This window comes from Mercurialis annua, linkage group LG4 (assembly GCF_937616625.2).
Source record: "Mercurialis annua linkage group LG4, ddMerAnnu1.2, whole genome shotgun sequence".
Taxonomy (NCBI): Eukaryota; Viridiplantae; Streptophyta; class Magnoliopsida; order Malpighiales; family Euphorbiaceae; genus Mercurialis; species Mercurialis annua.
Window position 1 is genome coordinate 40,577,709 of NC_065573.1, and position 26,381 is coordinate 40,604,089.

Sequence of the window (26,381 nt, forward strand, 5' to 3'; positions counted from 1 at the left end):
GAAATCTTAATAATACAATGTAGAGGGGTTTCAACAAAAGAAAATCATAAAAGCCCCCCTCCAACCATAATCCATATTTGACATTCACAAAATAAAATAAAAATCATTAATTATAGTTCAAGAATTGAATTCAGCTAGGTGCCAATGCTAACAATTTAAGTAGCCCAACTACTTGCATGGCCTTGTTGCATCAATCAGCTTCAATGAAGCTAATTAAGATACCTATTGTTAAAATTTAAAAAATTTACTAATATATACAATTTTAATAAAGAGAATGTTACCAGGATCTCTATGTTTTAAACTCCGAACTAGCAGCCAAACCGGTAAATAATTAAACATATGAATTTTACTGTTTAACTGGTTCAATTGAATCCAACTTTTGCAGGTATTCGATTCAAAGATGTTAGTTAAACCATATTTTTGGTTTGTAGGGGAAAGTCAAACAGACTCTGATTCACAGTGGAACTGGTCAGTCCGCTTTGTAAAACACTAAAGATCTAACTTTTCCAGGTGAAGATTAAAAAATAATAATGACATTAAAATGATATGTAAAGCTGAACCAATTTCAACCAAACAAGGTCGCAATAGCTAAAAATATGGACCACGGCACATTAAAAGTCATAAACCATTTATGAAAGGAAGTTCTGAAGTTCTAGAAACCAAGAACCAAAATCTAAGAACAAGTCCTGCCAGTACAGCCTTAATTCTATACAACTGCAAAATATTTTAACAATTGGGCAAAACTCATATTTATTCAAATAATAAGGCATCAAAACCTTTTCCCATTTAGTAATAAATAAGTTACCTTAACTTGGCTATTCCGTTTCTGGGAAAACAAAGAATATCACTAATGCTACATTCTTTATAATAACCATTCAACCTCATTTCTGGTCATCCACGTCTATATTGTAAATATGCAGTTACGAGAACAAAAAAGGTGTTGTCCACTGAGATGGAAAATAACATATTACCTCTTCTTGTTTTTCTTCCTTCCCTTTACTTGTTTTTCTAAACTTTTAATCTTCTGACTGAGAACTGAAGTGGAAGTTATTCTTTGATTTGAACCCTTGGACTGTGATTCAACAGGCGATGATGTGGCAGGTATCTGTTTCGATGCCAGGGCTTGTTTAAGTACTGCGGACAGACTGAAAGGAGTCTGCGGTGTAGTACTTGGCGGAGCCACAGGTATTTCAGGAACACCCAAATATTTCTTTACCCCAGGATATTTGATCACTGAAAGTGACAACACAGATATAAAGTATAAGCGGGAAACCCGAGACTGAATTAGGCAACATCAATATTATGCCAATAATTTATATGGTCAACAGGATATAAAGAAAGTTTCCAGTTTCCTGGAAAAGCTACTGCAAACTCACCTCCACCATATGCGAACGAAAAAAAGTTCGATGTTATCCAGTAACAGAATATAGCCTGCAATTTAAATACAAATGGACTTAATTTTTCAACATCAATCAAAGCACTCTTATAGTGAAACCATCGTAAAAAGTTGCTTCATTACTCCAGTCATAGAATCACATAAGATCATGTAGGATCAGTAAAAAGAACTGAAAGTAGATAGGAAAAAATTTGGTGGAGGCAGGGGAACTACAAGGATCAAGGATAACAAAATTCCGGAACTCATAAAAATAGTCTAGCAATCTCTTTCATACTAGAAAACTACCTTCATCTTATCAGGATATTTGGAAGTAATATTAGAAAAGGACCAAATCACTTTTTCAATAAAAACATTTGCAACTTTTATCCATTAGGACAATATGTGGCATATGCCAGGCCAGCAAAATTTAAGTCCAAATCCAAAAAATTTAAGACATAATTGTAAAAATTGAAAGGTTTGATCGTAATTGATAAAAAACGCAAACTTAGATTTAAAAAATGGATTGTTCATAGAAAAGAGATGATGTCAAACCAACCAACTGAAGGGATACAAATAATGCAATTCAAAATGGATGCCATACAACATACAGTTGCCTAAGCCAAAAAAATAGCTTGCCTTGGGAAAGCTCATGGTCAATGGAACTGAAGCAGCAGCAAGGACCCTAGATACATTTTTCATGGTACCGGCAATAGGATTCCCTTCCATACCTTCTTGCATATTGAACTGAGAATGGATACAGGTAGTTGATTAAATATCAAATCCAACAAAAAGGTACAAAGCAAAAAGACTGTGAGTAAAACAAAGATGAAGATTAAAATGAAGTTTAAATCCAAAGGAAAACTATACAATTTCAGTTCAACAACTTGAATTGATATAACAAGAACCCACCTCTACAGTTATCCAGAAAGTCAATGCAGTCAAAACTGGGAAGATGTATAGAGTATCTGGAGTTGTCAAATCAACAAACCAAAATGCTCCACCGTTTTTGAAGGATGGCACTTTCTCTGCCATGTTTTGGATCTGGAAACATATGTATTATAGAGACATTAAAATGTGAAGATAGATCTACATGGCTATAATTCTTTTTCTTTTTTGCTATCAGAACTTACCGCTAAAAAGAAACAAACAAATACAGGGCCTTGAATAAAGAGCCCCTTCAGTGGAGTAAAAGGACTCACACCAAATCTGCAATTTCAATTAGAAATGGATTAAAAATATTAAAAGAAAAAAGCCTTTGAAGGAATGATAATATTGCAGGCTCAAAAACACAATTATAAATAAGGAGAGGGAAAAATGGATGGAGGCTTGTAAAGATCACAAACTTTTTTTTGTCAAAGAGATCACAGACTCAATCCACTTCGTAAGTGTATTACTTAAGCAGGACAAATGGTCTGCCAATCTCATTAAGTAGATCTGACTTATCAGACTCTCCTAGGTTTTGTCAATGCCTCTTAGTAATAAATTTATGTATGGTCAAGTAAAACCATTGTCTATGTAACTGAAAAAAAAAACAGATATTATTAGATCTGATATTGAACCAATGTTTGTAAAGTCCATTACCGTCTAGAGTAACATTCAATCTTAATGAGGTTCCAGCAACAAATTCATTTCTACACAGAAACCGAAGTCAATTGGAAGTCATGCTTTGCCAAACACCATACACTAATTCAACTATAGTGGGCTGGCAACATTTATATAAGTAACCTTGGCTGAGACATCACATCATTTATTTTTATGAGGCGTTCCAAAAAATTGCTCAAGCGTTGTATTTACCAGAACATTCCAACAGAAATATGTAATAAGCGTTTTTAATAATTCCAAAGGGAATGATGATTCAGCAAAACACCAGATAATAGTACAACATGATTCAAGCTTATAATAAACAACTCAGATTATCAGCATCTCAAAGCATGTGGCATGCATTCAAAGTGAGCATACATGATTAACTATGAAAAATGGCCACAGCCTATTTGCAATTGATTGCCCTTACAAGCACATGAAAAAGTGGCTTACTCCTTGAAAAGCATAGACATCCGTTTCTGGCCTTCAGCCACAGATGCAGGGTCCATAGCCTGAGAGGGAGAAAAAGAATTAAAATGCTTGAATTTTGCATAAGAGCCTGAACTTGGAAAGCATTTAGCAGATTACATGCCTCATTCAAAGAAAGCATCAACATTTCTCATCATGAAAAAAATCTAACAACAGATAAAATACAGTTAGGTTATGATTTCCAAGTATCATATGCTACAGGGTTGATCAATGAGGGGTCAAAACAAGTAATGTCTATGTGGGTGTATGAAAAGAAAAAAAATGGCCGAAGTTCATTATGTTTATAAATCAGTGAATGTGCATCACTGCTTGAGAAAACAAGGGAGGGGGTGAGGGGAATGGTTAAGTGCAGCCAAATTAAAAAAGCAAAGATGTATAATGACAGTAGTAAGCAATGATGGTCCAAAAATATCTCTGGGATGTGAGCCTAATAAAAGTACAATAAATTTAAAACTGATTCTGCTAGAGTAAAGAAGGTGGGTGGGCAATGGTTAACAAACATGCTACCAAATTAAAAGGCAAAGATCTATAATGACAGCATACGATGGTCCAAAAATATGGGATGTGAACCATTTAATGGAAATACTGAAGTACAATAAATTTAAAGAAGAAGCATCATACGGTATCTTGCATCTGTTGCTTGATCTCCTCCAAACGCGGTCTCATAAGCTACAGAACACAGACAAATCAAAAGGCAAAAGACAATTATTTGCTGACATTGAAAAATTAAGAAGTGTTCAAGTGTATAATAGTTTCAGGAAGCAATGAAGGTAGTGTGCGGAAAGGTACTTGTAAGAATGGCAGTATCAAAACTGTAAGTGCATATAAAAAAAATCCAGGTGCAGTCTAATTGAGCATGATCATAATCACATCACTCCCATCCACTAAAGGCAACACAATCAGAAAATTGAAGTCAAAATCTAGAAAAATGTACTGCAGAGTGCACTACCTATCAACGTGGAAGTTTCCGATTAGAATTATAAATATAGGAAAACAAAGAAAAACATGATGAGCCTAAATAAAATCCGATAATTCTGATGTGCTAAGCAATTTTGGTACTTCAAGAAAAGAGAAATTTGTTTCCACCATGCTTATTGACAGTATAGCCACTTAAATTGACAAACATGAGACATTTTCCAAAATTATATGAGAAAGCAAGATTAAAAATACAGAAGAAAAACCCCATAATCAATCATACTCAGCTAGAAATTTACGCCATAACCATATGTACAATTTACGCAAGGTCAAACTTCAAAGTTCCAAAAGAGAGACAAATTTCTCGCTCTGTGTACATTATACAAGCATAAGAGCACACAAAAGTAGAGCACACAAAAGTAGAGCACAAAAAGAAGAAAAGAAACATACAGTGAGTTTCGAAGTAGCTTTAAGTTGATTTATCAATAACGGAACAGTTCCGATTCTAATCATCACGGTTGTTAAAATTATAGCAGCCCACCTGAAACAATAAGTAAATAAATTAACATAAACAAATTTATAACCTAAGGAAATGATATAATTCAATATGGACAACAAAAATTCAAAAAAAAAAATAAACTAGGTTACCAATTTAAGCCAGTAAAAGAGTGAACCGCATCAATAACATGTTGAAGAACAGCAACAGGCAAGAACGAATCAGCAGCAGCAGCCGCCACTTCATTAACGGCAGGAGCAACAGATTGAACAACAGTACTGGAATCCGTAAGTACAACGTCACTGATTAGCCCAATTTCATCTGCTGATCCTTCGCCAATTGTGGACATATAGCGACAAAATGAAGAGCCAATACTTGGTGTAAGATAAGAAAAAGAAAAACCGCTGCTGCTTGCTAATCTGTCTTGAAATGATGAGTTAAGAGTGAAGTTTGTATGTTGGTGCAATAAATTTGGATTTGAATTGGATTGTTGTTTGGGATCTTCATTGTGTTGGTGGATAATGAAGCTAAGTGGTGAAGGGTGGTGTTTCCGTTTGAGAAGGATTGATCTGTAGGTAAGACTGTGTCTGTACGCCATTGATTTGCAGACAAGGAAGATGTTCGTCTAACTGAGGTTCCTCAATTTTGTCAGCAGAGGGGTTTAGGGTTAGGAGCGCTTTACTCAAAGGGTGGAGATTTCAACACACCACGGGGTTTACAATTACACTCCCTAATTTATACACTTATAGCTCCTTCTCATCAATCCATAGAGACTCCTCATCAATTTCTAAAGGCTTAATTGCAAATTTATACACGAACTTTATCTTAATTTGCAATTACAACATAAATTTTAAAATTTAGCAATTTTATTAACTAACTTTACACTTTTGACAAATCGATACACCAAATACGAAAAACGCTAACGTGAACATGGTAATATACCGCCATGTGTCATTGCGTGATTGGTCGGTGTATTAATTTGCCAAAAAATGAAAGTTAATTATTGCCAAAATTCAAAATTTATGTTGTAATTGCAAATTAGGGTAAAATTTGTGTATGCGTTTGCAATTAATCCATTTCTAAATTAGATAAAATACTTATTTAAATTAAGGCTTAATTACTTAAATCCCACCTTTAAATTAGCGTCTTTTCATTTGAATAAAAAAATTCAGTTGATGGACTTGCGTCACTGGCTCTTTTACGACAAGGGATGAAAGACAAATGAAGTGATGCAGTTTATGATTGGAATGCCTCCATAATTTATCTTGTCCTTCCTTAATCTTGTACTACAGTTCTATTTCTAAACTAGTCTGTAGTCATAGCTACGCATAGGAAAAAAAACAATCTGCTATGTCAAGGGTTTAATTGTGTGTCCGTATTTGAGGAGAAATCTGTGCCACATATTTAAGGTGTATCTGGTATTCAACAATTACGATAAATATTTTTTTCGTTTCTTGTCTGAATTGTTCCAATTTCCTAAATTATGTTTGCCTGCATAAACTATAATATGGTGTTTATTTTATTAAAGGAACCGATGGTAAATGATTTTTATGTCTGAAAATTAAACACATGGGAATTCTGTATGCTGCAAAATATTTATTATGTTTAAGATTATTAATTCTTCCTTCTTCAAATTTTGCAGCAGAAGAACTTCTAACTGATGGAACTGCATTTATTTTTGGCAATGACTTATGTTCTAATCCCAAGGCTGTTCGTCAGCATGTATGTCTTGATATCTTTCTTAAATTGCTTCCTGATTATAGACATGTTTAAATATTTATCTGTAGAATCGTAACTAAATTATTGGATTTTGTCAATCGCTTGCAGATTGGGTATTGCCCCCAGTTTGATGCTCTCTTAGAGTTCTTAACTGTTAAAGAGCATCTTGAGCTTTATGCAAGAATAAAAGGAGTTGCTGATTGCAGAATGAGTGATGTACGTGGATTTAAATTTTGTACTTAATTGTCACCGCCTTCTGGTTTATCCATAGTTTACTCTTATGCCCTGAAATTATAAGGGGTTCGCCTATTATATTAAAACCGTTCAGATTTAATATCTTCTTTTAAGCCAATTCATGCAAGTTTTTCATATGACATGTCTTTCTTCAGTTTGTTCTTATCACTGTTTTAAGAATATGTTTTACTTTAACAATCTTAATTTGGACAAAAATTCCTTTCTGATCAGTTTATGATTGCAGTAAAATTTAAACATCCTTGTCTCTCTCTGTCTGTCTCTCATATTTTGTCTTCCAGGTGCTTTTTGGTTAACAATCATATAGTTTATGTTTATCATAATTAAAATTTGCCAATCATGCCTTGAACAGGTTGTCATGGAACAAGCGCAAATTATTCGTAGCAATTGCAATGATTGGGGACCCTCCAATTCTATTTCTTGATGAGCCAGGTAAGCATGTCGATCCTTCTTTTTGCGCCCAAGTTTAGGAATAAAAATAAAAGAGAATCAAATCATAGTTGCTGCTGATATAGATGTAAATTTGATCTTCATTTCAATTTTATTTTCCGTTTCAAGATTTTGTGAGATAATTTTTTTTATTATTGTTATGGGAAATTAGTTTGTCCATTTGTGCATCCTTGGGCTAATCATAAAATCAGTCCCAAAGAATCTTGCAATCTGTCATTAGGCATGTGCTTTGGAAATGCTAGCTTTTTTCTCTGTGTTTTTGACTTTATTAACTATCAAAGTTATTAGATTCATTATGTAAGGTATGACTACAAAAAGAGAAAAAAGTCGAGCTACAAGAAGATTCCTGCCGCTACCATAGTGGCAGCATGCATTAGAGTCGAAATAGGTAGAAGTGTGGTAAAAAAAATTCATAGGAACCCTTTGGATGCTGTAGAAACATATGCCCATAAGATGGTAGAATATCTGTAGCAAGTCATTGTAACTTCCAAATTTTGTGCTTATATATCCTTATTTAAGTTGATTGTCCATATACTTATCTGGTTTCAATAGTTTGCTGTCCAGTGTCTAGGCTAGAATTCATTATTTCCAAAGTGCATGAAGTTTGTGATGAAAAGTGAAACCTTATGATAAATGGACAATAATGTAGTTTAATTTTTCCAAAAGTATTTCAGCTTATTTAAGTAATTGGCCAAATACTACTCTTGAGAGAACTTGTGGACCCACACTACAAAATGTAGGGGGCTGTAGATTTGGAGAAGCTAATGATGGCTGGGTTAGCGTAATACCCTATAAGTTCAAATTATCTAATTGGATCATATGTCAAGTTTTGAGTTGTTGTAGTGGCGGCATCAGAATGAATTTTGAGGAATTAGCATAGATAAGATTTTAGTAGGTCGGTTTTAAGAATATTATTGCGAGAAGTTTGATAATAGACACTAATTAAAAGATGAAATTGGGACTAAAGAAAATGTTAAGAAAAGTACACCAATAAAATTTAAGTCCCCAATCGGAAATTAACTAGTTAATTCTCATAAATTGGAATTAAGAAACATTTTGATGGAAAACTATTAATTCTCGAATTCGTATTATTTATTGGATATAAATAATACGTATACGAATTGATTAAAGTATTAACTGATTAAGTGATTGATTAAATCGAATAAAGGAAAAGTTTAGAATTAAATAAAGAAATGTAGGATCAAAACCCACTTTAACCATACAATATAAGAGAATCCATTTCAAAAGAAGAAATCAGAGGAAGGAGAAGAAGATTCCAAAGAAAGAAGAAAACCATCGACGAAGAAACAGCGATCGCGAGAACTTCGCTGTCCGATGTCTGAATCCCGCGTTCTTGGTGTCAATCTTCTTGAAATTGGATCCTCTATCGTCCCTGAGCTTCATTTCAAGGTAAAACTTTGAGATTTGGTGTTAAACTTGGAGAATTGATGGTTGTTTTATATTTTTACACTACGTGTAGATATCGAATTCATCATAAGTAGGTCGTTTTTGGCGTTTTTGGAGAACTAAGATACGGGTTTTAATGGAAAAAGCTTTGGAAGTGAGTAGGGTGTGTCGGGGAGCAACGAGGCAGCTCGAAAATCGATTTTCGGGGCTGTGCGCCCGCACAACAACATGTGAGGACGCACAGTATACTATGCGGACGCACAGTGTCTCTTGTGCGCCCGCACAGTTGGCCCAAAGGATCAATTGGGAAATTTTGCCCATATTTGGCCTAAACTTTTGATTTTACGAACATTAGATCTTAACGATGAATCAAGGACCCCGAAAATCATAAGTTAAGAGTTAAGCTCGACATTTTAAGTAATTAATTATAGTAGAAAACATTTAGAAATCGATTTGATCAAGTGAATACAAGAAGCGGTATTCGTTTAGCGGTAAATGCGATTAAAGGTTATCGAATTCATAAATCGCATTAAGAACGGAATCAAATAAACTTAAACCCCATAATTTTTAGAGATCTTAAAATCATACTTCAAACAACAAGAACAAGGGGGAAAAATTATGAAAATGGATTTAATAACTTGCCTATTATTCTTTAGTGTTCCTCCCGCCATTTGTCTCTCCATAAACAGCTTCGAGCTGTTAATCGAAGAAGCGAGGGTTGATCAACGAGAAGAACTAAGGCTTTGAGACGAGAACATAGACATTAGGGTTTTTCAGGGAAGATTGTTGTGGAGTTAATCAGTTTTGACGAAGGTTTTCAAGAGACTGGTGTATGTGTTTTTCTATTTCGAACTCTAGGGTTCAGAAACGATGCGTTTTGCTTCTGAAATATGGGGTTTGATTTGATTTTGGTCGGGTAGGTTAGTGGTTCGGTCTTTGAGTTTGAATAGGTTTTTAAATTATGCCAACTAAGCTTAACTCAGTGAATTTTGCTGACCGGGCAACGATGTGGCATGTGAGCTGTCAATTTTTTCAGTTCGATTCGCAAATGGCTAAAAAAGGTTTAAAATATCGCAAAAAATGGCTAAAATAAACAATTTTAAAAGGTTTGGATATAACTGACACAAACTGAAAAGGTTTGGTATTTTATTAAGATTAACCCTCATAAAAATGACTACAAAAGTCTTAAGTTAACCATAAAATCGCAAATCTACAACGTTGGGTTAGAAAATTACAACCAAAAAAGGGCATTTTAACTACTAAATGAGTTACCTAAACCGAACTATTACATCAAACCCGAAAAACTAAATTTATCTATAAATTTAGACAAATGGGTATATAAAAAAATTACAAATTTAAAGAAATACAATAAAAGAGTCTAGATCTATAATAAATCCAAAAAACCTAAATTAAGTTGTAAAATTTTCAAACTCATAAATTAATCCTCCAAATGAAACCTGAAATATTCCGGCTGATCAAAGATCTCTATAAGAAGTTTCATGTTTGGAAAAAACAAGAACTCAAAGGGAATAGAAACATAAAAATATCACTACTAGAAAACAGCCATTTATCCGTCGCTAAATGGCCAAATTTCGTTTAGCGACGGATTAGCGACAGACATATATGGTTGCAAACAAAATTTGCGACGGAAAAAAAAAATTGCGACGGATTTAGTGACGGATTTAAATCCGTCACTAATTTATAAAAATAAAAAAAATAATTTTTTTAATTAAAATCATAAAATAAAATAATATTTAAACGGTCGCCCACCGTTAGTAACCCACCAGCGATAGACCACATACTGTCACCGACCCGCAATTTTTGCAGACTTCCCAACTTCTCAGTAGGTCATCCATCCACCCATATCTCTTTAACCATATAGTTCCCCCGTGCGTAGCTCCATTTTACCCAACTCATATTTTTGTTATATATCTATGTGTTTTATATTTAAATATAACTAAAAAGAAAAAATATTTACTCCCACACTTTATTCTCCCATTCTAAATTGATTATTTTTTATAATAATTTTTTTTATATAAAAACTATTGCAACATAATAATTAATTTATTTTTTAACAATTTTTTTGATATAAAAATAATAAATAATTTTTTTAAAATAATAAATAATTTTTTTAGTAAATAAATAATAAATAATTTTAAGAAAAAAATAATCATGTTTTCAATTTTTTTAATAATATTTTTTAATTAATTAAATTTTAGTGATGGATGAAATCCGTCGCTAAACTTGTCTCTAAAAATTGACGAGAATTATTTCGCCGATTTTAGTGACGGATTCAAAAGACACTCTGCTGACACTCTTCTGGAGAGGAGGCCGGTTCCTACTGTATCTTGCACCTCAAGTTCGGAGAGGATACGTACAATAACATCATCCGCCAATTTGCTAATATAATCGCTGCCATTACTCAATTTGTTCCTCTTGCCTGGCTTGCTTTTCTCTTCCATTTAATATGGAGTTTACTCATATGAATATGATTAAAGAGTTTCTTATATAGAAGCAGGCTTTTGCATTTGATTAGGGTTCCAATTGCTTAACCATTATTTTTTGTTGTAATTCAAAATAAAATTATTTTTTTTTATCAATTTTGGACCAACGTTGATTAAATAACCTCTTCTACTGATAATTTTCTAAAAAGCTACTACACAAATTTATCTAAACTAGTTTTGCATTACGTGCTACGCACGTGGCTCGTGGTGCAATTTGCCAAATTTTTACAATTATATTTAGAGAAATTTAGAGAAATTATATTTATAATTAATTATTAATTGTTTTTATAATTATAAATTGTATTTAAGTCAAAAATATTAAATAATATCTTAAATAGTAGTTAATTAAAAATTGTTAATAACAATAATAATGATACAGTAATCTTGATTAATATATACTGATACTATAAAGCATATGCAGTAATCATAAATTCATAATCTTGAAGCTATTAAATAATTATACTATACTATAAAACTATATGCTGTATCCACCAATTCATAATAGCAAAAAATATAGAGAAGGAATTTTATTATATAGTGCAAGCCAAACAAAAAATTTAATTTGAGAAGGCGCTAATGATTTCTAAATTTGTATAAATGGAATTTTTTGACGTTGATAATCAGCCGGCATATTCTCAACATCCCCAGACTACTCCCGCAAGCCAACTGAAATTGATGTAGATATATTGAATGAATCTGATAGTAATTAATGATTTAAATTTTATCAATTTTAGTATAATATAAAAATATGAATTAAGGTTTGTCCAACAGGTGAATTTTTCTAAAAAAATCGCCTAAAATAAAAAAGTTGATCGAAATAGAAATTTCTCTTTTGTTACATATTTCTCTCTCAAACACTTAAACTTTGTTTAACCTTTCTTCCTCTAAGACCAATCTCAATGTCTTCGAGATTAGTTGCTTGAAGTGGGACACTGCGATTACAATCAAACCATTCACACATTACACATATTAATTTTATCCAAAGAATTAATTTTTCTTTTGGTTTTATAATAACCATAATTAAATAATTAACTTAATTTTATTAATAATATTTTAAAAATATAAAATAGAAATTTAAATAATAAAATATTGACCAAATACATTATTTTAATTTTATAATCAATCAAACTAAAAAATAGGTATTCCTACTAATTTGGAGACAATTTAGTTATTTTTTACATACTAAAAATTAAATTAGAGATAATTTAGCTACCTATTCTAATTAGGATTTTAATTACAATAGTGATTAATTAAATAACTAATTAGTTAATGACTATAAAACCTTTATTTAGTAGTAAACTGAAAAGGATTATTCAGTAAATTTCCTTGTCCCCCCCCCATCCGTGCTTTTATATATAGTATAGATTAGAAATAATTACAAATATTGTCAATATTTAAATATTACTAGTTTCGCATTACGTGCTATGCACGTGGCTCGTAACGTAACTGGTCAATGAATATATTAGTAAATTTATTATAATTATATCAATTTTTTATTTATAATTAATATTAAATTAGTTAAGAATTTTTGTAAAAGTAAATATAATATATTCGGTTATTAAATTTGTTTGATACTGAATTTATTCTTCTTTTGGTTTTATAATAACCATAATTAAATAATTAACTTAATTTTATTAATAATATCTTTAGAAATAATAAGATAGAAATTTAAATAATAATATATTGACCACATACAGTATTTTAATTTTGTAGTTCAATCAAATTAAAAGATAGGTATTCCTACTAATTTGTAAACAATTTAGTTATTTTTTACATATTAAAACTAAATTGAAGATAAGTTAGCTACCTATTCTAATTAGGACTATAATTATAATAGTGATTAATTAAATAACTAATTAGGTAATGACTATAAAACCTTTATTTAATACTAAACTGAAAAGGATTATTCGGTAAATTTGCCTGTCCCCCCCTCCATCCGTGCTTTTATATATAGTATAGATAGGGAGTCAAACTTTATTTAATTATTTTTATAGAAAAATAAATTCTGTTTTTTTTTAAATGTCTTTGTTAGTGGATTATATTTGTTTTCTAAATTTATCATAAAGGACATAATTGATTATAATTGAATTATTTTACAGTTTCTTCCATAATTTTGATTAAATTTAAATAAATAATAATTATTGTTTAAATATAATCATCTAAAAATTAATAAACAAAATATTAAATTATTGTATTTGACTATTTGTTACTTAATAAAATATCACACACATACCTATTAGCACCATATATTTTAGAATAATTTTTTATTTTTTATCTTTTGATTTATTATAAATTTGATGATATTTGACTAAGTTGTATTTTTATTTTTTTATTAATGAAATTTTCATTATTCTCAAAAAAAAACAAATATTAGAATCTCAAAAAAAAAATTAATACTTCTGTCCTACTAAGATAATTTGGATATTGAATAAGAATACGAAGAGTGAAATTTTGATTGGACCAAAATAGATTTTTTATATATGATAGGCATTACATTAGTAGTACTTAATAAATCCTGCAATGACAAATTACAGAGAATAACATTAACCATTTATTTTCAGGAAAAAAAAACATAGCCATATCATTCATGTTACTTGCACACTGCTTTCAATAATTAAAAGTCTTCCATCTTAATTGTCAATTTATATCTCTAATATAGAAACCCAATTTATTTCGTTGATAAAATTACTCCTCACGTCACGCCCTACAAAAGAAAAAAAATCACACATTAATGCATAAAGAATACAAAAGACTAATCACCACCGTTTGGATTGAGAATTTTTAAAATTTATAATTTCTATAAAATTGATAGATTTTAAATTTATGAATTGTAAAATTAATAAATGTATGAATTCCATTATTTGGATTAATTTCAAAATTCTTGAATTTATAAGAATAAATTTGAGATATATAAATTGTAATACAATCCATTATTCATTAAAAAGGGATGGATTTCAATTTTTCCATTTAGGAGGTGGGAAATCAAACGATGGATTTGGAAGATAAGGAATTGGTATAATCCATGGATTCTCATACTATTTTTTTCACCAAACCATATTTTGCTCCCTCCAAAATCCCTTAATCCAAACGGTGCCTAAATGATATTAAAACAAAATCGAAACTTTTATAAGAATATAAAATTTTCAAACTAAACCGATTTAAAATTTATATGTGTTAACATTTTGAAACAGATTACATTTAATAATTTTAAATTACCCGTCATTTGGCCTTTTTAGATTCGGCTTGAATAAAAAATGAAGATATTTTTACTTTTAAAACTAACCGAATTACAAAATCTATTTCTTTTTAAATCAAACCAAATCAAAATTGATTCCATTATATTTTTGCAAACTTCTATGTACAACATTCGCATTCAAACTCTAACTAGAGCTCCATTCACATGGAAAAAAAAGAACATTATATGAAAATGGTATAATTTATCTGATTATAATTGAATTTTTAAGTTTTTTTATGTCAGTCATTAAACTATTTTTTTTAATCATTGAACTTTCATTTTTATTTTGATATTTTCCGGCCAAACATGCTTAGATGGCAGCCGAATTTTGCTACTTTTACTTTGAAAATTTATCATACGCACATAAGTTTACTTTGGAAAGGAGTTATAAGATCAAATTATGCATAAATGATAAGTTTTCAGGTAAATAAAAATAAATTCCGGCCCGGCTGCCACTTAAGCAATTTTTTTTCGGAAAATACCAAGATCAAAATAAAATAAAAATTTAATGGTAAAAAAAAATAGTTTAGTAGATAATTGAAATGAAAAAAATTGAAATTCGGCAATTTTCAAGATCAATTACCCATAAAATGGATTTCAACATGATTTTTATTGGAATCGGAAACGAAAGTTCCGCTCCACCAAATAAGAAACCAGACCGATATCAATTTTCCTCAGGACCAATCTTGGCTCAAGCCCAGTTCCGGATTTAACCGGTTCTGGGCCGGTTTATACCGGGCCAATTCCAGGCTCAAACCAGCCTGTGGCCCAGCCTACTGACTAATGAATATGCAAATGCACGCTACTAGGAAGAGAGTAGTCGAGAAAGTTACGTGGTGCAATTAAACGACGGAGTAACCGGCGGCAGAGTTATACGCACTCCACAGTTGGCCGGAAGTGAAGATATAAGAGAGAAGTCAACAAGCGGAAACATTGACTCCGATCCCTCAATGCATTGGCAGATAGAAACTCTGTCACCCTTGTTGCTCGAGTAATTACCCAAATATCTCACACCACTGCAGCATATCGGCGACGGAGTTGCCACGTTTCTTGACAAAAAAGAAATACACGGCGTCAGTTGATTTATTATTGAACTGCACGGTGGTAACGGGTCAATCGCCGCTGATCCTATAATCAGTACCAGGAAGGTCAAACTGAAAACCCTGCTCAGCTGCCTCATTGTCATAATTTGAATGTTGGATTTGATGTGAATTTATTAGAATTGTGAAGAAATGAGGGAATTTATAGCAGGTGGCTTGTGGGTAGATTAATTTGAAATTAATTAACAATGTAAAATGTACATTGCATGTTCTTTTAAAAAATAAGAGCAAAATTACAATGCAAGAAAATTTTGCTATTTTTATGACTTTAAAGAGTTAATTAATTGTACAAGAAATGCTTGAAGCCACTGTCTTTTGCTGATACCTGAAACCAAGCTAAATTCTTTATTGGCTCTTTTTGAGGAAAGAATATAAAGAATGTGAAGATAAGGAAAAATAAAATGTGTAATCCATCATAATTCCCCTAAAAATAATTTAATTCATAAGTTTTGTTGAAGGTGATTAAATACACACACTATCCTTGAATTTTAGTTAAGATAAAGTAAAATATAACCGAGTCGAGTCAATTTACGAACTATTTGAAATTAATTAAAAAAATAATTGGAATCAACTATATGTAAATAGATTCAAATTAAAATTCAAATTATTCGAGTCAATTGTTAGTCACGTTTAAATATCAAAATGGTAGACTTGACAAGCTGAAGAACGTAATTGAATTTTAATTAATTTAATTTTTTATTCCTTATAATTATATATTAGTAATAATGTTTTTATTTTATACTTATTTTTTTATATATTTATATTGACAATTGATTCAATCCGACTAGAGTTGAAGCTCCTAAAATAAGATTTGATCAAATTAGAATCAAGTTTTGTTATTTTAATTTAGAGTCGAACGAGTTTGAACCTGACAGTATTGCTATTCGAATTAACAAGATTACATTCTAAGCTAAAGTAAACAATAATCTCAATTTATGCAATGAACAGTCCGAATTTCTAACTCTGAACAATCTCAACCATCAACATAATAAGATTTTGACATACAAAACTAACCTTCTTAACACTCCTCTGTTTCCTCTGTACTTAAATACAACAAACTCAAAACACAAAACCCCACTGATACAAAATACAATCTCTATAAAACCATATTTACATAAACAAAATTACCAGAAAACCACGCACATAGACACCACATTGTCAAGGTCCTGAATACAATGAAGAAGAAGAAGCAGACAATGAAGACGAAGGCGTAGTAGCGATAGAAGAAGCCGACAACGAAGCATCAGGCGAATTCCGACATACAGGACACGTGGCATTCATTTTAAGCCATGCATCAACGCATTCAGAATGGAAATAATGGTTGCACTCTGGTATAGTTCTAAGTGTCTCTTTAGGTTGATACTCGGATAAACATATAGAGCAAGTGTTGTCGTTTGGCTTCGGCAATCTTCGGCTTGCGCCAAGTAAGGTTTTCGGGTACAATTCGAGTGTTGGTCCGTCGAGACCAGCCGTCACGACGGATGGTTGGTGCGGAATAGTGGTGATTAGTTCGCTGCGCCTAGAGCTGTGGCTGTGTCTATATGATCTCACTCGTCCGCATAAGTAACAACCGAGACCAATTATACAGAGTAGTCCTGGTATTCCAATACCAATTATCATGCCATATTTTGCACTTCTTGGCAGAGCTGAAAGCAAAAATAGAACAACCATCAACCAGCTTAATAAGCATTTTTTGAGTAGGAGCGAGCCTTGTTAGGTTAAAATCTAGGATTGGGATTCCCTCAAGTTCAAAATGAACTTGAGGGGGTCATGTTCACGATCTACACCATCCATTATATAATGAACGGTGTAGATCAAAAAAGCGCAAGATTAATCAAATTAATATACACCGTTCATTTTATAATGAACGGTGTAGATCGTGAACATGACCCCCTCAAGTTCAAATGAACTTGAGGCAATCCCAATTCTAAAATCTAACAAAATTATTTATAGCTACATTTAGAGAGTTATTTCAGCTCTTGAAATAAACCGGTCGTATTAATCAAATTACTGAAATTTTAAACATACAAAACGAAACAGACTGAATTATACCTTTTAATTTTGTTGAACCGTAAAACTATAAAAACAATTTTAAAACAATAATTATTTAGTTAATCCAGTTTATTCGGCTAACCGATTTTCAAACCTCTACACTCTACCTTTAAATCACATAAAGTACACCAATATCATAACAACGAGACGCACAGCCCAGAAGCTTTTAGCATGATTACCAATGACGAATTACCGAATTAACCAAAAACAATCTAAAAAATTAACCAAATTAACCAAATCAGATTGGTTAATTCACTTTGGTACTCATACTACTAAGTATACATGTTCATAGGGTTGTGTATCTGTTTAAACTCGTGCACTGGATTTGGACGGTAATTTTTTTATTCCAATCCTGGCCCAAGTTTAAATCCAAATCCAAAAAATGCTCTCTATTTTATGGCCTGACTCCAGCTTTGATTTTTGTGTAATTTCTCATGTAAGTCCGTAAAAGCCCGCCTGAGCCCGCAAAAATAGAATAATAGGGCTGGGTTTTGGTAATAAAAATGAAGCCTGAGTCGAGCTCAAGCCGAGCTTGAATTTAGTTAAAAGATAAAATAACCCGACTAGCTCGATCATAATCTGGCCCATGAACACGTTTATAGTCGAGTAGTCATAGTTAGGTCAATATAACAGATTTTCTTTAAGTTTTATAAATTTATAATTTAAACCTTTTCATTAGAAAAAATCAGTTATCCAAACATTTAAAAGTCTTGATAGAAACAATAAATTTTTAAATTCAGAAAGACGATAATATTTTTAATCTAATTTTCATTTTGATAGTAATTTTCCTAAAAATATTACTTCAGCTTGGTATTTTCTATGCCTTTGAGATCCATAGAGCTTATTTTATAAAATAAAAACATATAGTCCAAATTAGAATTCAAAGTTTATGACTTTGGAGCTTGATGCCAAGGGTGCATGATTTCTACAAACCTGCCAAAATTTAATAGTCATCTCATAACTTAGGTTTAATTTGGATTGTGCTTCCTATATTAACCGAATCAAATTACATATTTATTTTTTAAAACTGATCAAAGCAAGTTAGTATAAGAATGAAAAAAATCAAATGGATTGAACTAGCCAGTTCATTTGGTTTTTCTGTTTGATTTTTTTAGTGCAGTTTGTACCAAAATTTAACTGATTCTTTTTTACTTTTAAACTTTAACCGAATAACTGGTTTTTATAGTGTCAAATAAAACCTAACGAAAATTAAATACATCAATTCGATTTAATTATTCGGTTTAATTTGATTTTTACACATAAGCTCAAGAATGTAAAGACCCCAATACCAAAATACTCAAGTACATGATGTTTTAAGTTTTAACAACTACCACTAAAGAAAAAAGACTTTTAACAACTGGAAGTCAATTTCTGCCTTGTTTGATTTTTCCAGTTTTTATACAAAAATAGAGATACCATAACAAATGGCCAACTCTAATTCTTGAATTCCAAGACTGAAATTAATTATCTAAAAGAAAAAATTTCACATGAATTAGGCATTACATTTTGACACCATGTGGCAGTTAGAAACACCAATACATTACTTATTTCTTTATTAAGGAAAAACTATATGCCCTGCCCTACTATATCTATTATGATTACTTGTAGTAATATCTTGACTTTTATTCATAAAAAAAATGAGCAAGTTACTTTAGAGTACTTTATATATATCATAATTTACACTTTGATCTTTTTTGTTTGTAAATAAAATTTCGTTAGCAAAACATTAGTTTTTTGAATAATTTTTCAATGAATTTACAACAAAAATACGACACATTTACAATTTTTTTTTGTCAACAATGACCTAATAAATTTAAATTACATGACAAAGTAAATTTGAAAATATATACGGAAATCAAAACGAGAACAAAAATAAGTTGTAAAATTCAAGAGTTTGGAGAAGTATTTAAAAAAGAAAACATGAATAAATGTAAAATTTGATAAATTATCGTGCAACATATAAATTAATTGGCAGTTAACTTTTGACCATTATCAAAAATCAGTCATATAACAACGGATAAATCTGTAGCTATATGAGTTCAGCCATGGATTCCGGACGGATGTAATCCTTCTCGAAGGGGATTCTTAGTTGGTGCTGAGCTAACTATAGTGCAAAGCCGTATCTCTTTGGTTAATAAGATCCAAACGGTTTATCGATCAACAACAACATTTTTATTGCGGAATTTTGAATCCATGGTTGGTGTTTTTCGTCAGAAAAATTTATATACAGCGGATAGCGGCAACATACGGGTTTTATTTAACAATTTTCCGATGAATTTACGACTGTAAAATCATGGATAATTGTCTGATAAATCAAAATTACTAAATAAAAGTAGATTTGAAAACATACCATGTTTATCATTGGGTTGATCATAATAATAGCACCCAACTTCAGAACCAACATCATCTTTGTATCCACAAATGCCACCGCGCTGCTCACAGTTTCTACAATCCGGTTCCGTCCACGTCAACGCTGCAACGCCTTCATCCCGTTGATGCCACGATACCGGAGCAAAAACGCTGTCAGACATAACTTTACACGGACTTGCCGACACCACTGTCTGGTTCGCCTGATCATAGGTATGGGGTATCGCCACAACAGTAAAACTGTCGCTGCTAAGGCAATTAATCCGCCTATACGAAGACGGAAATGAAACGTCCGATGAACAATTCAGATAAGTAAAGGTTCCGTGTAGTTCTCTAGCGAAGGGTGATCCTGAAAGACTGAAATTGTTGAAGAAGTACCGCTCAGGAAAGCAGTTTCCGGGGTCTCTGATGTGAATTTTTTGGTATCTGTAATCGATGTATTGAACTAAGAAGTTGCCGGAGAGAGGGAGGTTGAGGATAGTTTGGCCTCCGCCAGTGCACGAGAGGTTGAAATAGGATTCGTAGCTGCAGCTAGTTCCGGTGAGTCCGAAAGGGAATCGGATTACTAGGCCGGTTCGGCTGCAGGATTCTTGGCAGAATTGGAGGCTGTTTGATATATTGATAAAGAAAAGCAGGAAGAACAGGCTTAACAGAGACATGATAACCTGATGAAGAGTTGAGAATTAGTATTATGAAACACAAATGAAACCAAAATGAAACGAGTGAATGAAATAAAACGAGGTTCAATATTTGGGTATGAGCATGGTGTGAATGAAATCTTGTGGGCTGTGAGTGTGAGAGAAGGCAGTGCACAGTATCAAAGAGCTCAATTAATTAAGACGGTGGTGCTGTCTTTTATTTAATCTCTCTATTTTTTGCTAATTAATTGGAGCCAAACCTGAATCTCATTCAAGTCAAAGCTTGCAATGACCAATAGAAATGAAGAATTAATCAAGTCAAGCTAATGGGGAAGAAATGTAAATTAGTGATAAATTTTTATTTATATCGGATATAAATAAGAACATTATCTTTTGAATAGTTACTACATATATAAATTTATTTTTATATATGATATTCGGTTCGGAATTTCAGATAAAAAAATATGTATGAATATTTAAAAAAAAACTTGTACTATTAAGAAATTTTATACGTTGAGTACAATATGAAAAGATTTCTGAAACTCATAATTCATTATGAAAAATTAATTTAATCATTAATAGCCTTCACCATGCATGATTAGTATTTTTGATTAGTTTGTGCTATATAAAACTGTTGTTTTTGAATAAGTTGTTTAAAGGTGTAATGTTTATTTATTTATTTTCCTTGCTAGAGAGTATCAAGTCAAAATTGTGTTAAATTAAGTTAATGTTAAGTGTAAAATATTGAGTACATTATATTATAACTTTCTGGAACCATGGAATGGGTCAACTTGAAATTTGAAAATGAATAAATTAAACAAGGAAACTTGAGATGTAACCCTAAACTCCCCCACCGGAAAAAATTGGGTAATATTATTATTAATGTGGAATGCAAACAAACTTTGGTGGGTGTCTACTTTCTTGGAGTTTATAGACTTAAGACTTTGATTGATTTTTAAAATTTAAAGCAAACTTTTGTGTTCATTACAAGGGATGTGAAAAAAGCAAACCAAACCGAATGATCGAAGTAAATTAATAAATTCAGTTTATTTTTATTTGATAAAAAGTTGAGTTTTGGTTTGTTTTATTTTGGACATAAATTTTTCATTTAAATTTTAACAAACCGAATAAATTAAGTAACCAAAATTAATCAAAAAATCGACCAAATCAACTAATTCCATTGATTTTAAAAGATTTAATTTAGTTCAGTTGGATTTAATTTGAACCAAATTTTTTATTTTTTTTATTGAGAAAGATATTTAATAGACATATATTAACACATTGAAAATCATTAATTTTTCATTTTTTTTGTTGAGAAAAAAATCAAAAACTAATATCAAAATGTATTAAAAAAAATTATACTCAATATTTGGTGAAAGTGTTAGGCTTCACTTGATTGGGGTAAGTTTACTAAATATAACTTTTTTAGAAATAGTATTTATTTTTTATTTGTTTTATTTTTGCCATGCTACTTTTTGAGAAGTCGTGGGGTTTTAGCTAGTAAAATGATTTTTTAAAAAAATCTAAATAAGCTCTACTTTTCTAGTTAAATTGATAGTTTAGGTGGTTATTAAGAATAATATTAACTTTAAATTTTAATAGATTTAAAATAAAATGCAATTTTTAAAAAAAATTAGTAAGTAAACTAGGTAAAAAATATATATTTTTTATTTTAATTTCCTAAATAATTAATTTCTCCGAAAATATACTTTTAAATCAAGTGAAGGCTTCATTCTTTTACTAGTGTGCTTTAAAGTAGTTTGTTGTAGGCTTTAAGCCCATCAAATGAAAACAGGCCTATAATAAAGCCCATAAAGTTTTCTCCCATTGGCCCATGTATGCCAGTCAAATGTCAAAATATGCACTCTTTCCAGACCTTTCCAACTGTGTTTATGTTCAAAATTTTGGGACTTGCAAACTCATACTCCTAATTTCAATGTTTTTTTTATATAGAAACTAATAATTTCAATGTTTTTCTTATATAGAAACTCATAATTTCAATGTTTTTTTATGATTATGTAAAATATTATGCACAATGATGACTTAGATGTCTATACTCTATATGCTTACCCTCTTTAATTATAAATTCAAGTAAAATGAATTTATATATCTTTTGAGCTATTTTTATTAGAATATTAATTGAGAAATTAGAATTCTTTGGTATCTCTCACTAGAACTGAACCTCTAGTGAGAAAAAAAATACACTTAATATTAAATACATTCTAAACTTAAAAAAACTTTTAATAGTGAAAAAAAATGAATATAAAAAGAAATTCATGATATGAACAAAAAAAACGAATCCAAAAGAAAAAAAGAAATTAAAATTTGGAGGGAACAGACCATGAAGTATGCTTCTTTGATATGTACCCACTAAAACAATATCTGGCGGGAAAATGTCCGTGCAGTCCTTTCACTTTGTCATATAAAACCCTAATTTATACATTTTTATTTTTGATTCTCTTCCAAATTCTTTCCTTTCATTGTAAATCTCCATCAGATCATAACTCTCTTTAACAACCATTGAAACAAAAGGTACCTTCATTTACAATTATGTTTCATTTTGTTTTTTGGGGGTTAATTTAGGGTTTTTTGTTTCTAGGGTACATATTGCTAATTAGTTTCCCCGAATCAAATTCTTGATTTCCAAGCTAGATTCTCAGTAATGTTGTGCTTTGATACGTTTAATTTCAGCAGGTGCGGACTGTGGAGCTTAGTTTTTTTTGATTTATTTGAACTGTTGGTTGGAAAATGGATAATACTTTTGAAGATGAGAATGAGCAGACTTTAACTATGGATGAGTATCTTAATAAGCTTGAAGCCGAGGAATTGGTAAATTATACCCTTCCATTTCTGATATTCATTTTAGGGTTTTATTTTATTTACTTTTTCATATTAAAAAGGCTGGTGCTAAAATTTTGAGTTAGCATGAGAGAAGCTGTAAATTTGGGATTGTTTTGTTCGACGTTGTAATTATAACTTATAAGACCAATACTCGTATGAGCCTCAGTTAAAAAAAATGCGACATTCAAATTGCGGAACTGGTACTGAAAATCGCATCCAAATGCTAAAAAAGTGTTGTTCTTGTTAGTTGGTGGCCGAATTTGTCTTACCCGTGGAATTATAATCAACATATTTTATTTTTGCTCTTACCTTAAGCATGTAACAAAATCTCTTTTCTAGTCAGATGCACAAACCTTGTTTTTTGGATCATAAGTTGCTTGCTTTTGGATGGTATGCTTTGCAGGAAGCGGATTTGATTTTGGGTGGAGATGAGGGCAAAGAATGCACCTATAATGCAGGTTATATGAAGAGACAGGCAATTTTCTCATGTCTGACTTGCACTCCAGATGGCAATGCTGGAGTTTGCACTGCTTGCAGCTTGTCCTGCCACGATGGCCATCAGGTACTCCTGCCTTGGCTCCTTTTACTATGCAATGTTCAGGCACCATACTGACTCAGGATTATGCTTTCAATGTTAAATAAAAGTGCTAGTTTGTTTTCTTAGGTCACTACTTTTATCATTTACGTGCTTTCATAATTTGCATGTAGAGCTAGAATAGAATCTCAGAAATATTGTTTGTGTTCTTCACTGAATTCTATTTGTATTTTCAGTCTTATCTGTTATATTATGATTTTTCTATCATGATTCATGAGCCAAATTTTCTCATTTTCTTGGATATTCTGGTTAATTAAACTCATGGATGGATATGATTTAAGAAGAAATCAAATTGTATTGGTTACAATCTTTTCCTAGTCAGTTATTTGGGCATACTTCAATCTCTATGTGGTGTTTATTTTCTGCACTATGTTTGATTTGTAGGTGTTGACTTATTATTCTCAGATAGTGCTGTTATTTTATTCAATATCTATTCCTTTATCTTCTCATGGACTATATCTACCATATTAGAATCTTCATTTATTCATTCATAATTTGGTAATTTTCATGGGTGCTACATCCAAAAGATTGTAGAGTTATGGACCAAAAGAAATTTTCGGTGTGATTGTGGAAACTCAAAATTTGGGGAGCTTTTTTGCAAGCTTCTTCCGCTGAAAGATGTAGAAAATGAAAAGAACTCGTACAACCAAAATTTTAAAGGTTCATACTGCACTTGTAGCCGGCCCTATCCTGATCCAGAAGTTGAAGAACAGGAAGAGATGATTCAGTGCATTATATGTGAGGACTGGTTTCATGAAGAGCATCTTGGCCTTCAGTCTTCCAATGAGGTTGGTTGCTTGGGATTTATGTATAATGTATTGGTTTAATTTTGTTATGATAAGTTTATTCCTTTCTAATGACCTGTCTTCTAATATTGTATGATTGGCGTATTTATAGCTAAAATGTTCTACAATGGGATATATTGTCTAAATAGTGTCTGGCCTTTGGCTTGTTTTGCCCGAGTCAGTGGCCTACCAATTCTTCAGCACACAGTATGATAATTTAGTTGTGATGTTAGGTTCTTCAGAAGCTACTGAAATCTTGCATATTTTATCTTTGCTTAGGTCTTGACCTTTGTCTCATCCCGGGAACGGTATTTCGTCTTACCATCAGTATTTTGTCTTATAACTATGAATTTGTTGATTTAGGTCTGCTAAAAAACAGGAGTGGCAATGAGTGCATAAATGTTAAGTAGTATGGCATTCTTTAAAACTTGTTCCTGAGAACCCTCCATTGGTCATATGATGTTGTTATCTGCAACTTCAATCAAGCGAGTTTTTATTCAGCTGCATAGTTGTCTTTGCGTCACAGATTCCAAGAGATGAGGAAGGAGAGCCTCTCTATGAGGATTTCATATGTAAGACATGCTCAGCAAATTGTTCTTTTCTAACACTATATCCTCAGACTATATGGGCAGTAGGGGCCCAGAGCAGTGATTCTACTGCTAACACTAGCAAGGACAAAACTGTGTTAGAAGATAGTCCTTCAGCTTGTGGATCAGGAAAGCTCGAGAATGGTGCTTGTTCTCATGGCTCTGAAAAAGACAATACAATGGTTAGTGATGACAATGGTGTTGTCTCTGTTGCCAAGGCATCTGCTATCGGAGAGACTTCTGAGAAGAATATTAATTCAAATCAAAGTACAAAAGATGCCAACGTCCAGGCTACTTGTGTTCTTGGAGCTGATGTAGTGTCTTTGTCACCTGTTCGAGAAAGTAAACCACTGTTTCTTGCCAAAAACTGGAGAGATACTCTCTGCAAATGTGATAAATGCTTAGATATGTATAACCAGAAGTGCATGAGTTACCTGCTTGACAAGGAGGACTCAATTGCTGAATACGAGGAAATGGCGAAGGGGAAGAGGGAACAAAAGTTGGAGCAACAGGAGGGTGCTGAGCTTAGCTTTCTCAATAACCTGGGTCATATCGAGAAGATGGAGATATTGACCGGCATTGCAGACTTTGAGGAGGAATTCCGTACTTTTCTGGTATGTCCTTGATAACTTACCATCCTGTGGCATCTGCCAAAGAAAGTATTACTGTTCTGAATGGAGATTGATCGGTCATGTATTTATCTATGTTATGCAGGGGTCACGTGACTCATCACAGACAATCACATCTTCTGATGTCCGCCAGATTTTTGATAACCTTAAAAAGAAGCGCCGGCGCATGGAGTAAGTCGTCCTCTTGTTTGTCTATGAATCTAATGTAACCGCTTCTTTAGTTGGTCCTAGACATCAACCTTAATATAGAACATTTTGAAACCTGGGCTTTGGCTGTTGGATATAATGGATCAAGTGGAATGAACCATCTGGGACTGTAGAATTATGTATTTGTTCACCTTAAATCTTATCTTGGATTTTGGTA

General features: G+C 31.8%; 4 protein-coding genes across 5 annotated transcripts; 1 reads left to right on the plus strand and 3 right to left on the minus strand.

Annotated features, from left to right (window-relative positions):
- Positions 1-749: 749 nt before the first annotated feature.
- On the minus strand, positions 750-5,598 carry LOC126678778 (mitochondrial inner membrane protein OXA1). Its single transcript, XM_050373681.2, has 9 exons — positions 5,009-5,598; positions 4,811-4,901; positions 4,067-4,114; positions 3,410-3,468; positions 2,506-2,581; positions 2,285-2,416; positions 2,012-2,119; positions 1,377-1,431; positions 750-1,233 (listed from the first exon to the last, which is right to left on the minus strand). The coding sequence occupies exons 1-9, from the start codon at positions 5,452-5,454 to the stop codon at positions 968-970; spliced, it is 1,281 nt and encodes a 426-aa protein (XP_050229638.1). The 5' UTR covers positions 5,455-5,598; the 3' UTR covers positions 750-967.
- Positions 5,599-13,637: 8,039 nt separating this feature from the next.
- Positions 13,638-15,647, minus strand: LOC126676631 (non-specific lipid-transfer protein A-like). Its single transcript, XM_050370864.2, has 2 exons — positions 15,257-15,647; positions 13,638-13,892 (listed from the first exon to the last, which is right to left on the minus strand). Exons 1-2 carry the CDS (start codon positions 15,607-15,609, stop codon positions 13,886-13,888), a joined length of 360 nt encoding a protein of 119 aa, XP_050226821.1. The 5' UTR covers positions 15,610-15,647; the 3' UTR covers positions 13,638-13,885.
- Positions 15,648-16,434: 787 nt separating this feature from the next.
- LOC126679307 (putative RING-H2 finger protein ATL21B) lies at positions 16,435-20,858 on the minus strand. Its single transcript, XM_050374305.2, has 2 exons — positions 19,926-20,858; positions 16,435-17,169 (listed from the first exon to the last, which is right to left on the minus strand). The coding sequence occupies exons 1-2, from the start codon at positions 20,599-20,601 to the stop codon at positions 16,682-16,684; spliced, it is 1,164 nt and encodes a 387-aa protein (XP_050230262.1). The 5' UTR covers positions 20,602-20,858; the 3' UTR covers positions 16,435-16,681.
- A 2,037-nt stretch (positions 20,859-22,895) lies between these two features.
- On the plus strand, positions 22,896-26,381 carry LOC126679161 (uncharacterized). Of its 2 annotated transcripts, none has more exons than XM_050374108.2 (6): positions 22,896-23,112; positions 23,272-23,409; positions 23,825-23,983; positions 24,544-24,804; positions 25,328-26,002; positions 26,103-26,381. In XM_050374108.2, the coding sequence occupies exons 2-6, from the start codon at positions 23,329-23,331 to the stop codon at positions 26,190-26,192; spliced, it is 1,266 nt and encodes a 421-aa protein (XP_050230065.1). In that variant the 5' UTR covers positions 22,896-23,112; positions 23,272-23,328; the 3' UTR covers positions 26,193-26,381. The 2 variants fall into 2 exon arrangements, with proteins under 2 accessions (XP_050230065.1, XP_050230066.1); XM_050374109.2 differs by having other exon boundaries at positions 23,275-23,409.

Excerpts from the sequence above, each read along its gene's own strand:
- LOC126678778 (XM_050373681.2), bottom strand. The coding sequence starts at position 5,454 with ATGGCGTACAGACACAGTCTTACCTACAGATCAATCCTTCTCAAACGG. Across the intron at positions 3,469-4,066 it reads AGCAACAGATGCAAGATACC|GCTATGGACCCTGCATCTGT; the intron begins GTATGATGCTTC and ends TCTCCCTCTCAG. Across the intron at positions 2,582-3,409 it reads ATGTCTATGCTTTTCAAGGA|ATTTGGTGTGAGTCCTTTTA; the intron begins GTAAGCCACTTT and ends TTGAAATTGCAG.
- LOC126676631 (XM_050370864.2), bottom strand. The coding sequence starts at position 15,609 with ATGACAATGAGGCAGCTGAGCAGGGTTTTCAGTTTGACCTTCCTGGTA.
- LOC126679307 (XM_050374305.2), bottom strand. The coding sequence starts at position 20,601 with ATGTCTCTGTTAAGCCTGTTCTTCCTGCTTTTCTTTATCAATATATCA. Across the intron at positions 17,170-19,925 it reads TCAACCCAATGATAAACATG|CTCTGCCAAGAAGTGCAAAA; the intron begins GTATGTTTTCAA and ends TTTTGCTTTCAG.
- LOC126679161 (XM_050374108.2), top strand. The coding sequence starts at position 23,329 with ATGGATAATACTTTTGAAGATGAGAATGAGCAGACTTTAACTATGGAT. Across the intron at positions 23,984-24,543 it reads CCTGCCACGATGGCCATCAG|ATTGTAGAGTTATGGACCAA; the intron begins GTACTCCTGCCT and ends TACATCCAAAAG. Across the intron at positions 24,805-25,327 it reads GCCTTCAGTCTTCCAATGAG|ATTCCAAGAGATGAGGAAGG; the intron begins GTTGGTTGCTTG and ends TTTGCGTCACAG.